This window comes from Nelumbo lutea, chromosome 5, assembly GCF_056320005.1.
Source record: "Nelumbo lutea isolate HS-2025 chromosome 5, American lotus-T2T, whole genome shotgun sequence".
NCBI lineage: Eukaryota > Viridiplantae > Streptophyta > Magnoliopsida > Proteales > Nelumbonaceae > Nelumbo > Nelumbo lutea.
This window is the reverse complement of record NC_142688.1, coordinates 34,379,175-34,392,408: the sequence shown is the minus strand read 5'-3', so window position 1 is coordinate 34,392,408 and position 13,234 is coordinate 34,379,175. Positions and strand designations below refer to the sequence as shown.

The 13,234-nt window shown below is 35.9% G+C and overlaps 1 protein-coding gene across 4 annotated transcripts; it reads right to left on the bottom strand.

The window, feature by feature from the left end:
• Positions 1-4,568: 4,568 nt before the first annotated feature.
• Positions 4,569-12,405, bottom strand: LOC148851614 (ubiquitin interaction motif-containing protein). Of its 4 annotated transcripts, none has more exons than XM_088945542.1 (8): positions 12,185-12,405; positions 11,412-11,956; positions 9,889-9,967; positions 7,690-7,844; positions 6,876-7,002; positions 6,560-6,745; positions 5,927-5,998; positions 4,569-5,810 (listed from the first exon to the last, which is right to left on the bottom strand). In XM_088945542.1, the coding sequence occupies exons 2-8, from the start codon at positions 11,879-11,881 to the stop codon at positions 4,986-4,988; spliced, it is 1,914 nt and encodes a 637-aa protein (XP_088801668.1). In that variant the 5' UTR covers positions 11,882-11,956; positions 12,185-12,405; the 3' UTR covers positions 4,569-4,985. The 4 variants fall into 4 exon arrangements, with proteins under 4 accessions (XP_088801668.1, XP_088801669.1, XP_088801667.1 ...); XM_088945543.1 differs by having other exon boundaries at positions 12,221-12,405; XM_088945541.1 differs by having other exon boundaries at positions 12,138-12,390.
• Between the last annotated feature and the right edge of the window lie 829 nt (positions 12,406-13,234).

The window sequence follows — 13,234 nt, the reverse complement described above, 5'->3', positions numbered from 1 at the left end:
ATTCAAATGAATCTTGAACTACCAAACTGGTTTGAAAAGTGAGAAGAGAAGACTAAGAACATGCCACCGCCAAAGAGGATTACCTATGGTCTGCAACTCTACAATTCCAAGTCTCCTCCTCCTCCTCCTCCTTATTCCAAATTTTCATATGGCTTCTACAGGGACTTTGTAACGAATAAAGAGCAAGTGCGAGTGTGCAATAAGCAAAGACACCACCGCCGAAGAGACCTATGGTCAACGACTCTACAATTCCAGGTCTCCTCCTCCTCCTCCTCCTCCTCCTCCTCCTCCTCCTTCTTCTTCTTCTTCTTCTTCTTCTTATTTCGGATTTTCTTATGGCTTCTACAGGGACTTTGTGATATCAGGTAGGCTCAGATTTGAGCTCGAGTAGGCTCGGTTCATTATCGAGCTTGAGCCGAACCGAGCTCGAATGCAAGTGTTTTTTATTGAGTCGAATTCGAATTGATATTTCTAGTTCAAATCGAGCTCGAGCCTGAATTTGAGCTTGATATTTTATTGTCGAGCTGAGCTCGAATAGTCAAATATTTGGCTCGACTCGGCTCGTATCCAACCCTACTTTATCCAATGGTCCAAGATATTATGCTAAGAGGAGTTTATGAAGAGTTGGTCGACTATATTTCAATTCAAGCAGAGAAGAAGAACTTCTGAGGAAAGGTTAAAAAACCAATGACTACGAGTTGAAAAGATTTAAGCTGAGTTGAATTTAAGTTGAGTGAAATCAAAGGAGAGAGAGAGAGAGAGAGAGAGAGAGAGAGAAAGAGAGAGAGAGAGAGAGAGGTCCATCACCAACATGAATTTTGGTATATTTTAAAATTTTGAAATAAATATCAGAATACATTTAAAGTCGATTTAAAAACCAGTACAAAAAATTTAGAATATATTTTAAAAATTAAGTCTATTTAACAAAAGTCATGGTATGTCTTACCTTAAAAACCAAACGTTTAGAACTAGCCCCCATAGAAGACTAGCAATCTTACAGGGCTAGCGTCTAATATAACAACGGACCCAGAATTGAGCCAATTATTAATTGGGACTTTCGGATCTGGCCCAATAAGACCCAATTATAATTGACAATACTACTTCTAAGTTCTAACATGTAGGGAGTAGGGACCAGGAATTTGATCCAAAACAATACTACTGTAAATAAATTTGTATTTGAATTTTGGATTCGGACCGACATAACATTTAAGCAAACATTCATGTAGCCTATTCACAATTTTCCTTTTATTTCTTTTTTTTATAATGATCAGGGGTTGGAAAAGAGGGCTGGGATGGTTTAAACCTTTAAAAAACTAGTAATTAAGTACATGCATTGCACGTGGGAAATTTTTCTTCATATCAATTACTTGAATTTTAGATACATCATAGTTAAGATAGAATTTGAAAATTAACAAAAGTAACAATATGATTAAAAATAAACTTAAATGCTTATACCAAATAACAATTATTATTATTCTTTTTTTTTATCATTATTATTAAATTTTGTGTTCCATTTCTATCATAAATAAAAATAGCTTTTATTTTAACAATTATTTTTATTTAATATGATGAGTATATAACATTAAAAATGTTTTCAAATGTTTTTGACAAAATTCTGTACATTTTCATTTTTGGTGTTCTATCTCTTTTTTTTTAATATTTATTATTCAATTATGACATTATGGGTTTCTCAGAAAAGTTGGATCATTGACCCACCATCTAGATAAGAAAATAGGTTTGCTTCCGGATTAGTTTTAAATTAGGGAAAATTATAGTTAGAACCGGATGTACATTTAAAATTAGGCTACAGCTTAGTCCAAAAATCAACAAAATTTTGACAACCGACCCTACATTTCAAATTATAAAAACCCCAGCCATGTCATCAGAAGCTTATGTGGCTATTGCCAACATGGGACTCTTAATCTATATTTGACACAACAAAAAGCTTATACTGAAATTGCCCTTTAATGTTGGGTGATTAGAAAATAAGAAAATGGTTTTTAGTTTCTCTCTCTCTCATTCATCTCTCTCTGCTTAATAATTGTGATTTGAAAATAAATAAAAATGGTTTTCACTTTCTGTATTTACGTTCTCTATATTAATTTCTCTCATTCTCTCTCTACTTATCGTTTTCCCCAATCTCTCTCATTTCTTTCTTAGTCAATCTCTCATTCTCCCGTAATTTCTATCGTTCTCCTTTAGTTTCTCTCACACTCCTCTTGCTTTTTTTTATTTTTTTTATTTTCTTATACACTTATATGGTATTAATCAAGTCATATAAAAAACATGAGACCAAGTTGGTATAGTTCAAAAATCATTACACCAATTTGATAAAAATTCACAAAAAACTCTTGGCTATGAAATTTATATCAATTTGATAGAAATTTATAACTTGATTGTACAAGTGGTTGGTCTCTTTAGTTCTTTTATATGGTCTGATTAATATTATATTTAAAAAAAAATGAGAGAGGTAGCGGGAGAAAGACTAAGGGAGAACGATATAGATTGAGGGAGAAAAAGATATTAACCAAGAGGAAGAATGAGGAATAAGAATGTGTGTGTGTGTGTGTGTGTGTGTGAGAGAGAGAGAGAGAGAGAGAGAGAATGGGAGATAGACCGAGATTTTGATTTGGCTACATACCGAAGCTAAGAGAGTGGGAGATCAATAGATGACTACGAGAGTAAGAGAAAAGGGAGGGAGATTGAGAGATGGTGAGAGTGGGAGAGAAACTGAAAATCTATTTACGGTATAGGTTTTTTTTTTTTTGTGTCCAACATGGATTAAGAGTCCCATGTTGTCAACAACCACATAAGCCTCTGATAACATGACGGGGGTTTTATAGTTTGAAATGTAGAGTCAGTTGTCAGAGTTTTGTTGGTTTCTTGACCAACCTACAACCCAAACCACTAACCCACCACCCAAAAAGAAAAATGGATTGATTTTTAGGTTGACGTTAAATCTTGTATTATATTTTCATCATTGAAAAACTTTTTTCTTATGTATAATACTTATTTTTGTTCAATATAATGAATGCATAATATTAGAGATGTACCCTTTATTTTGTTTTTTATAAATATATAACATTAGATATGTGCCCAAAATTTTCTCTATCTTCTTTTTTTTTTTGTGATTCTTTGTATTTTCTATTTTTAAAAATTTTATTATTTGACTATGACATCATTTCATTTCTAGGTAGATTTTAATATTGGCATTCCATTTTCATCATTAATAAAAAAAATACTTCTTACATTTCATACTTATTTATTTTAAGTGTTTTATTATTTAATTATGGAATTATTTATTAATCCATTTAACCCCAAATGATCAATTGTTTGCCCACCACCAAGAGGAAAGAAAATGCTTTTGTATTACTTTTCAAAATATTTATTTTTGTACTATTAAAATTAATATTGTGAATTTAATTACAAGAATTTAAGATGAGAAAAATATATCTTAAATATAAGATTTAATGAGAGAGAATATGAATATATTTTTATTTCCAATTGGTTTTAAATTGTACATTCAATTTCCATCAATAATAAAAATATTTCTTATTTATCATACTTATTATTGTTTAATATGTATGTTAAAAATGTTTCTATTTTTTTTTTATTTTAACTATTTTTTAATTTTATTATTTAATCGTGGCAACATGGATTAGCCCATTTGACCCAAAATGGTTTAATTTCTTACCAACACCTAGATGAAAACTCTACTTTTTCAATAGATTTTAAAAGTATAAGTTTTTATGTTATTATAATTATTAATTTATTAAGTATGGATTTACTTAATAGAACTTAATGATGAGAAGAAACAAAAATGACTTAAATATAAGATTCATTGATTAATAAATTAAATATTGGATTTATTGAGAGGGAATTGAATGTATTGAATATCATAAAATTACCTCTTTTCAACTTATTTAATATCAATAACCAGTTACCCTATTTGCCCACACTTTTATCAATAAATTTAAATGTAGAAGGGTAAATTTTGTCCTAAAAAATTCCAAAAATATTCTTGAGGTCATTTGTGTTTTTTAAAATTGTATAATTTTGTATATCAATATATCCAAACGTATCTGATACACCGATGTCAATAATATATGCACCATATCTATATTTTAATCCTTGGCCGCCCACCAATCTAACCAAACCAACCTCCTACTCAGGCTGAACTGGCAGTGATTTAGATATCACATGATCTGAGAACAAAGAGCTTAGTAGTTAGGACTGCCAATGAAGCAAGGCTTCCATTGCAAAAATGACAAGAATATTACGTGCCAGCTCCGTCAATCCTGACTTGGGTCCTGCGGATGGATGTGGAGTATTACAGGGTAGAATACTCAATTTTGATGCACACAACCTATGAGTGAGGAGTCGATGATGGAAAATGTGAAAAAGGAATACTGGCCTCGAATTTAATCGAGCTCCTTGAGGCTCCAATTCAAAGCCAACGTGCCCAACCAAACCAAAGAAATTGTATGAAGTTGATATTAATAATGATTAACACATGTAAGATCATCAAAGAAGCAAAAAGAAAGCAAAAAATCCAGAACCAGAAAAGAGGAAAGAAGAAAGTCCAAATTCAATTCATTCATTCCTTGTAGATGCCATGGTATAACAGCATAACAATCACAGAAGGCTTCTCTAGTTACAATGATATAGGGAAAATTAAACAGAATATCATACATCTGGTTAGGGGGCTCATTTCTTCCCTTTCCCTAATTAACACGAGAATTACAATGTGAAGGTTACAATAATACACAGTAGATATGGTATTGCACATGCATCTCCCTGGGCTTGCCAAATCATGCTCTCTCATATCGGTTATCATGCAACTGCAAATTAAGGAAGACCCCATCTGCTGGCACTTTTGGTGCCCTTTGCTGACTTTGCATGCTTACCAGTTACCAAAACATCTTATACGGAAAGGTGTCATTCATGCACTCGTGTTTCAACTAAAAACTTCATTATCCAACCAGTCAGACTATACTAGGGGGATCTCCAACCCAATTGCAAACAGCACGAGGCCAGCGAGTTCTGATGCAATCCACTAGTGGCGCATGCTGTGGAGGATCAGGTTGAATCACTTCAATAACAGTATCTTTACCACTGTCATTCCCACTTGGACCAGGGGAGACAACATCCGCCAAAAATTCCTCAGGTGTCCACCTGGGTGGCACTGAAACTTTTAATTTGGTGAGTCCCGGTCTCTGTAGTGGACTCTCACTTCCAGAGGTTGTTTGACTTCCATTCAGTACAGACTTCGCAATTCCATTAAAATGGTAGAGATCAAAAACTTTCTTGCCCATCAATCCTGTAGAATCTTTCAGACCTCCTGAATTCTTGTCCAACTCCAGCACAACCTGCCAAAATTCACTCCATACTATAAAGCCTGTGCTGCAAAGGTGATTAAGCTTCTCAGGTGGCAGAGTGATGCTTGTTTCCCTGAGAACTTGATGAAACCCTTCCACACTGATGAAGCCTCCTCCTCCACTTTGGTCTTGTGCATCAAATGCTTTCCGGATCTGTGATTCCCGCTCTTCGAATTCATTCTCATCTTGGACCCTGGTATCAAGAGCAAAGAGAACTGTGTAATGTGATTCACTTCCAACTACCCATATTGGCCATTCTGGGCATTTCAGATTCTGCCCAACCTTACAGAAATTGAGAGACTCTAGAAGAGTGAGAAATCCAACTTCTACACTTGTAGGTATGCCCTTCAGAAACATGCCACCTCCTAGATCCATCCTCCCGTCAAACACATTAGGGACAGCCTGCCCGCAAAGCAGTAGGTTTACAATTTCCTGTTCCATGACCATCAAGCAGCAAATAGTATTATTGTCCAATTCAACCAAATTAATGAGGGCAGCCAACAGCCGGAATGAACCTGGCAGAACAGATATTACAGTGAATCATGTACCTGTGAAGCATGTCCAAACGGTGCAGTGACTAATGGTAAGCTAGGGTCATCTCTGTCTGCTTGAACAGACTCCTGAAACAAGAAAAATTTTAAATGCTTAAAATGATAAACTGGAATTTTTTACAAGACTGGTATCTACCCAAGCTGCATAGAGATCAATCAAAAGAGTAAATTTGGCCCCATTAGAAATTCCCAGCTTCATGAGAGCCAATTCCTCTTCTTTTTTTTTTCCTTTTATTTTTGATAATTAACACCAAGTAATTCATTCACATATCATGCTACCCAAAAAGCTGGATAACAGGGAAAAACAGTAAGACAAATACAATGCCGGCCAAAGCTGAAAGTAAAGCAAGACAGAAATCAGATGCTATGCAAATCCATTCCCAGCCCATGAGTTTACTATACAAGGTTTTCCCTAGTAACCATTCCTCGTTCATAGAAGAGCTCTCCTCGTTCAGTAGTAAGAGAATTGAAAAGCAGTTAAGAACAGGAAGAAATATCAGTTGATACTGGGGAAGGTTCTCTGGCTAACATTGGGTTTGCTTTGTGCTTTGTAAGCTGAAGCTAGGAGAGAAATTTAACTCAAATGCATGAGAGAGAAAAAACATGAATGTTATGAACTGAAAAACATACCAGTCCTCGAGAAAGTAATGCAGAAATGAGAAACAGTATTGCCCCCATACGACTTTGGAAAACAGGAAGCATTGACTTAATCCCATGAAAAGCATCCATCTTTGAATTATATGTATTTACTCTTAAAAATTTATGCAAGTCTGAAGCTGATTCAACCTGAAAACCTTCCAGGGATTTTGCAATTGTCTGTAGATTAGACATAATAAACTCACCATAAGCAAATCAAGACACAGATGAGAAAATATAGAAAAATAACTCTAAGATTGATCTATATGAGTGAAAATGCAATGTCAACTTAAAGATGACCAGAGACCACCTCATCCTTTTGACCATCTTCAGAACCTTCCTCAGCATACAGGCTGAAAACACTCAAAGTTGCAACAATAGCTCTTTTCCTACTTCCACATGAAAATAATATTTCTACTATACTTCGAACCAAAGCTCTGCAAAACATTAAGAAAGATGTCTAAATATTAAATGTCCCATGCAGAATCCCAGCAAAAGTTTCAGGAAAGCACTTGACTATGAACAATCGTCCAAACCTCCTAGATATTTGTTATGGTTGGTTATAGACTCAGACAACACTGCCAGTGTGATATTGTCTTACAATGCCAGTCCCAAGACCAGATAAAGGAGGAAGGTTGTGTCAGGTTACCAGCCAGCACTAAAACTTTGCCAACCTCCTATGAAGATGACTAAAATTGTTTGAAGGCAATCTATTGACCATTTCCGATTATCCCCAAGAAGAAAAATGACTTAAAAATAATAAATTACATAGATATTTCCATTTCCAAGCACACTGATTTTTCATTAGTTAAGTTCAAGAAGATTGAGAAAACAAGCGTTGTAAGGGAACAAAGTTAGTCAAAGATAAAAAATTGATACATAAGCAAGATAGCTAGGAAAGTAAAAAAGAATAGATGAGCACATATAAATAGCAAATTACTTTACACTGACAAAAATTAATGAATCTTTCAGGGGGTTAGTAAACCAAAACCTTTGATGCATCCATGTACTGAATTCTTTATTTTCACACTATAGAAGAAACACATACAATTATCAGGAATCACAATATAGAAGAAACACAAGCACATGCAATGATCAGGAAATTATTGCAGAAGAATAATCACCTTGCCCTTACAGCTTCAGTTAGAGAAGCAAAATTACCCGACGTGACACATTCACTTTGAGACAATCTCCTTGCACCCGTATCTTGTGACATCAAGTTGGTTGCACTTTTACCTGCTTCACCAGGGAAAAACAAAAGGTATTTGAGGACAAAGGCCTGCACGAACAAAGAAAGACAGCATTGTAAGACAATAACAAAGGCTATAGAAGAAAAAAGATCTGCATAGGCATCAAGTACTGAAATATACCATCAAGGTAAGCAGCATAATGGACATAATCTCATGATTCATCATACCAACAAGAATAAGTTGGCCATATATGATAGATAAAGATCAACACAACAAATATTGATCCAACTCAAGATGAACAACAAACAAAATTAAGAAAATGAATGATCCAGAGTTACAGACGACAAATATTCATACAAGATCTTTACATCAAAGACGACGGCAAAACATCTACTCGTAATGATCAGCACTAAAACCAAGCAAAGAGAAACACATTTTTTGTAATAAAATAAATTTTATTAAAAATAAAAAGAGAAAATACAAGGGAAGTGACCAATAGTCACCTAGTGAAAACAACAATATAACCCTACAAACCAAGAACCATGAAGATCACACAATGAACCAAGACAAAGGCGCAACACACCCAACTCCATCAGCAATAGCAACCAAACCAAATCCCAACCACTGGAGACCCAAACTAGAAAAATGAGAAAACAACCAGCCACAAAAAGAAACTCCTATTTCCCAACAACCTTGGAACCTTGAAACCCAATAAAAGCAAATAGAAACTCAGGCAATTATTAACCAGATTCCCTGGCAGCATGAATCAGAAGTTCTTTAATCCTCTTAACCTTCCTACTAGGCCCAACCCCAAAGAATACCACCTTTTAACCTTGTGAATACTTTCAAGGGATTGTTATGCTTCAGCCATAAAAGTTTGGTTTAAAAGCATCTTCAGGAGGAGGAGTCTAACCTATAAGGGACATATCTTTTCAGAAATAGGGGTAGATACAGAATTTCCTTTCTGAAATTTGAATAAAGTCAGATGCCAAACATATATCAGCACTTCCACTTAGATAGCAACAGTTTGATTTGTCATATCTATATACATATACACATGCATCTCACTTTCTCATCCACCATCTATTTTCTGAAATTTGAATAAAGTCGGGTGTCAAACATATTCCGGCACTTCCACTTAGATGGCAAGAGTTTGATTTGTCATATCTATACACATAGATGCATGCACTTTCTCATCCACCATCTACATGAAGCTTCAGTTACATCTACTATCCCTATTACATTCTTTTAAATTGCACCATAAAAGCCAACCAATTTCAGATATGTGCCTTTTAACATATCAAATTCAAAATAACCATGCAGACATTTTGCATTTCAATATTTTCCAAAATCCCCATGTCAAATAGCAGAGGTGCCAAACTTGTAATGTGGGCCTCTAGAAAGTTTTTGGTTTTGTAAATGAACTTTATTTTGGTGTGTGGGTGGGTGTACGTGGGTGGGCGACAGATAGAGAGAAGGGCTGCAAACAGATAATATCGAATTTGGTAAGGGGTATATCCGATTCTATTCAATAAGAAATTCAACCGATCTGGATTCGATAAGAACCTGTCAGATTTCTACGATTATAATTCGGATTTGAATTTGATTATCTTATTGGGCATCCGATTTGATTTGGATTGTAGTAAAAAAAACTTGATGATATAATATAAAAATATATTGTATTATTTATAAAATATAAAAATATATTGTATTATTTATAAAATATAAAAATATATTATTTATATAATATATAAATAATATATAATGTATAATATTTCACAACTATCAGATAGAATTCAGATTCAAATCAGTTCAGATCCAACTTATTTGTAGCCCAGAGAGACAGAGAGAGAAAGACCATCAAAACTTCATTAGGGCAAACAAGAAAAGGCAAGGTTGTAAATTAAAGACTTAGCAATTAGGCATGGATGGAACAGGCAAAATTGAAGGGTCTACCGGTCTGGTACTAACAAACAAGTATAAGTTATTCGACATTAATTTTGGATGCATTGGCTGTTCTTATAGAAAATAACATAAATTCAAAAACATATTCTTCAAGGAAGTCTGAATGCATTACATGGGTCGATCAAATTGCAAATTGACAAAGATGCAAATAGAAAATTATGGCATCACCTGAATGGTTGCTAAAACGCCACAAGGCCCACCTTCATGTTGCACAAGGCCCATGGATGTTTCTGGATCAGAGCTAAACCTATAATAAAGTTTTATGAAGCAAATAAATAAAGGAGCTTGAAACCACCATTGTATTATACAGGACTACAAATCAATAATTAAGAAAGAGAAATGTGAAGCAGAACTCTAAAACCTCTATATAAAAGCAACATAAGAAAATAAGGGAAAGATAACACACAATAAGGAGATTATTTCCATAAGAGAATAAGACAGCTGCTAAACGTTGCTACACTCATTCTTCCACTGTGCATCATACAATACTCCCGCAGTTGGATTTCAGCTTTCAGTACAGAATATAGATAGTTAACCTCATAAAAGGGAAAAGACAATGGAGACAACAGGGGTGAGGGTCCAGAAAACAACACAAGGTTCTTGTAACTGAACAATGCCAAGGAGACATGAATATAGGAGTTTTAAAGATATACAATAACTGAACAATGTACAATTGTTAATTGGTTATTTGTCCTGAACTGAACTTGTATGAGGTTAAAATTTAGGAATAGGGGATGGAACCAGAGCTTCAGCAGAAAACAACACAAGGTTCTTGTAACCAAGGGCAAAGCAGCTTTTGGAGAGAGAGTGGGGGAGCAGGGGTGGGGAGAGTAATATTTTCTTCTGCTTGCAATGAAAAAATATCAGACTTATCATTTCATTAACCTATTATATGTTTTCACTAAATACCTTTCTGATTTTCCCAGTAACTCAAAAAAGGATGGAATCAGAAATATAGTATGTAATATCAAGTATTCTAACCCATTGTGTCTGCACTCTAATGAGCATCACCACCTAGTTGATAGGCAAGAAAAGTTCATTAGGGTATGAATGGCTGAAATCATAGAGATAACATTGATATTATCAAACAATTGAGAATCATGGTGTTGGCAAACATTAGGTGTCTAGGTTTCTAGTTTCTACAGGCAGGTTTCTGTATCAAAGTCCAGCAGAATTTCCACAGTGTAGCATTATGATTGGAAAATTAATGTATATATGATATTTCTAATACAAGGCATAGTATGAGCATCACCACCTAGTTGAAAGAAAAGTTCATTAGGGTATGAATGGCTGAAACCATAGAGCTAACATTGATATTATCAAACAATTGAGAATCATGGTGTTGACAAACATTAGGTGTCTAGGTTTCTAGTTTCTACAGGCAGGTTTCTGTATCAAAGTCCAGCAGAATTTCCACAGTGTAGCATTATGATTGGAAAATTAATGTATATATGATATTTCTAATACAAGGCATAGTACCACAAAGTCAAAAATTTCACTTCCATTTTCAGATGTGATTTTAAAGAATAAAGAGCCAGGTACTAAACATCCATGACAATACAAATGATAGCTCTACAGTCACCAAAAACGCAAAAAAATTACAAAACTGATCAAACAAAGTTGGACTCCTGATACTCATCCAATTAAAAAATCAAAGATTTGGAAAGCGAAAAAGCAATATATGCCCTTACCTTATACCCTGATTACTCCATTGAGCAAGAATATCCCTCGAAACGCAACCTCCAAAAACCATTGAAAACAATTGTTCTGCTTCTGCAGGCAATAATTCTTCCCCAATATTCCCATTCTTTGCTTCCTCCCCCGTATACAGCATCTTGGATTTGTCTCCTACAAAGCCTGAAGTAACAATCTTTTCCGCCTTTAAAACGGGATCGCTCGGCTCCGGCGCGGCAACCACTACGCTCTTCTCTGCCTTTGCGGTGGCAGCGTTCTTTGCCAACATCATCCTCTTCTCTGCCGCCGCAGCCATAAGCTCCCGCTGCAACTTTCGATTCTTCGCCTCGGGGGACTCCTCCAGATTGGAAGAAACACTTGTAGTACCGGCATTCTCCCTAGGTTTGCTCCTTTTTGCCTCAGGGAGCGATGGTTGAAGACTCATACGCAAAGCCATCTGCAGGTCTTCTTCTTCCTGATCCGCCATGAAAAGCTACTTCTCGTCCAGATCAGAATACAAGCCCTAGCGACTCCGATTCAAAATTCCCAATCGGTCTAAAAGCTGCATATAAAAATCAAATTGTCCACTGATCATCACTGTTTGTCGACCCGTCTTCGTTAGTAACTATTAAATGAGAGAACGAGAGATCAAATATCGAAACCCTAAAAAATTCAAGAAGAGCAAAAAAAGAAATTTTAATTGCTTGACAGAATAATCAGTAAACTTTTCATCTTAATTTCACCGTCAGTACGCCGGCCAGGCCGGGGAAACGGAATATATTGAAGTAACCTTAACCAACGATCTTTTACGTTATCAGGAGGATACTTTGTATAAAATGACTGTTTTATCCCTGCTCCTCAAGCATTAGTAGTACGAAGTGTCGAAGTAATCCGGGAAAATGAATGGACGGTTTCAGTAATTTTAAACTTCTTATCAGTCTGTAGAAAAAGACCGGCGGAGACTTGCCATTTATGAAAGGCTAACGTCTGTGTTTTGATATCAAGTCCATCAGGAAATTGTTTATAACAGTTGAAAAGCAATTTGAAGAAAAAAGAAGAGAGAGAGAAACGTTCTCTGCGGTCAGATTGGCATCTACTTCGGGGTGATGAAGGTAATTGATGAATCAATTTTTCGTGATTTATCAATTTTTTGTGTTAAGTGCTCTATCATTTGGTCTACTTCCAATGGTTGATGATTCAGAGGCCGAAGTGAACTTTTGCTGGATGAAGACCTGGATGCCGAGCTGACCAGGCCAAGTTGGGGGTAGATTAGGTGTCGAGTTAACTGGGCCGAGCTGGGCAGGTTAGGTGCCGAGCTTACCAGAGGGTTGAGCTGGGCAGGTTAGGTGTCGAGCTGACCAGAGGGCCGAGCTACCTATTAGTTGTCGAGCTGACTAGAGGGCCAAGCTGCCTATTAGTTGCCGAGCTTACCAAAGGAACAAGCTGCTTGGTGGAGAGCTGGATTGATTGTTAAGCTTCGTAGTTCTTTAGAGACCTGCAAGAAATCAATGTCAGAGGACCCGGGGTGACTAACCCGGCGATGTCGCTCTAATGCTTAAGTCAGTACTCTCATAGTAGACTACGAGCTAAAAATCACAAATTGTGAGAACTAGAATATGCATACTTGCCCCCCCTATGCCATTGGGGTTGGTGCCTTTATATAAGGTATTGTTCGGCGTGGGCTTCACGCACCGCATCCGAGATTACTGAGAAGTTGTCTAAGTGGTCCGAGATTCCTTGAGGCAACCGCCATGCACATTGACCACCCTCCGGATCGTTCGGCACATGGGCCAACTTCCAAGGATCGTACGAGTGTTAGGATATGCATGCCGAATTTGTC

Bases quoted from the DNA above. Each gene is read 5' to 3' on its own strand.
- LOC148851614 (XM_088945542.1), bottom strand. From the start codon at position 11,881: ATGGCGGATCAGGAAGAAGAAGACCTGCAGATGGCTTTGCGTATGAGT. The intron at 9,968-11,411 runs GTAAGGGCATAT...ACTTTATTATAG, and splicing joins TGGAGTAATCAGGGTATAAG to GTTTAGCTCTGATCCAGAAA. The intron at 5,811-5,926 runs GTACATGATTCA...GTCATGGAACAG, and splicing joins CGTTTGGACATGCTTCACAG to GAAATTGTAAACCTACTGCT.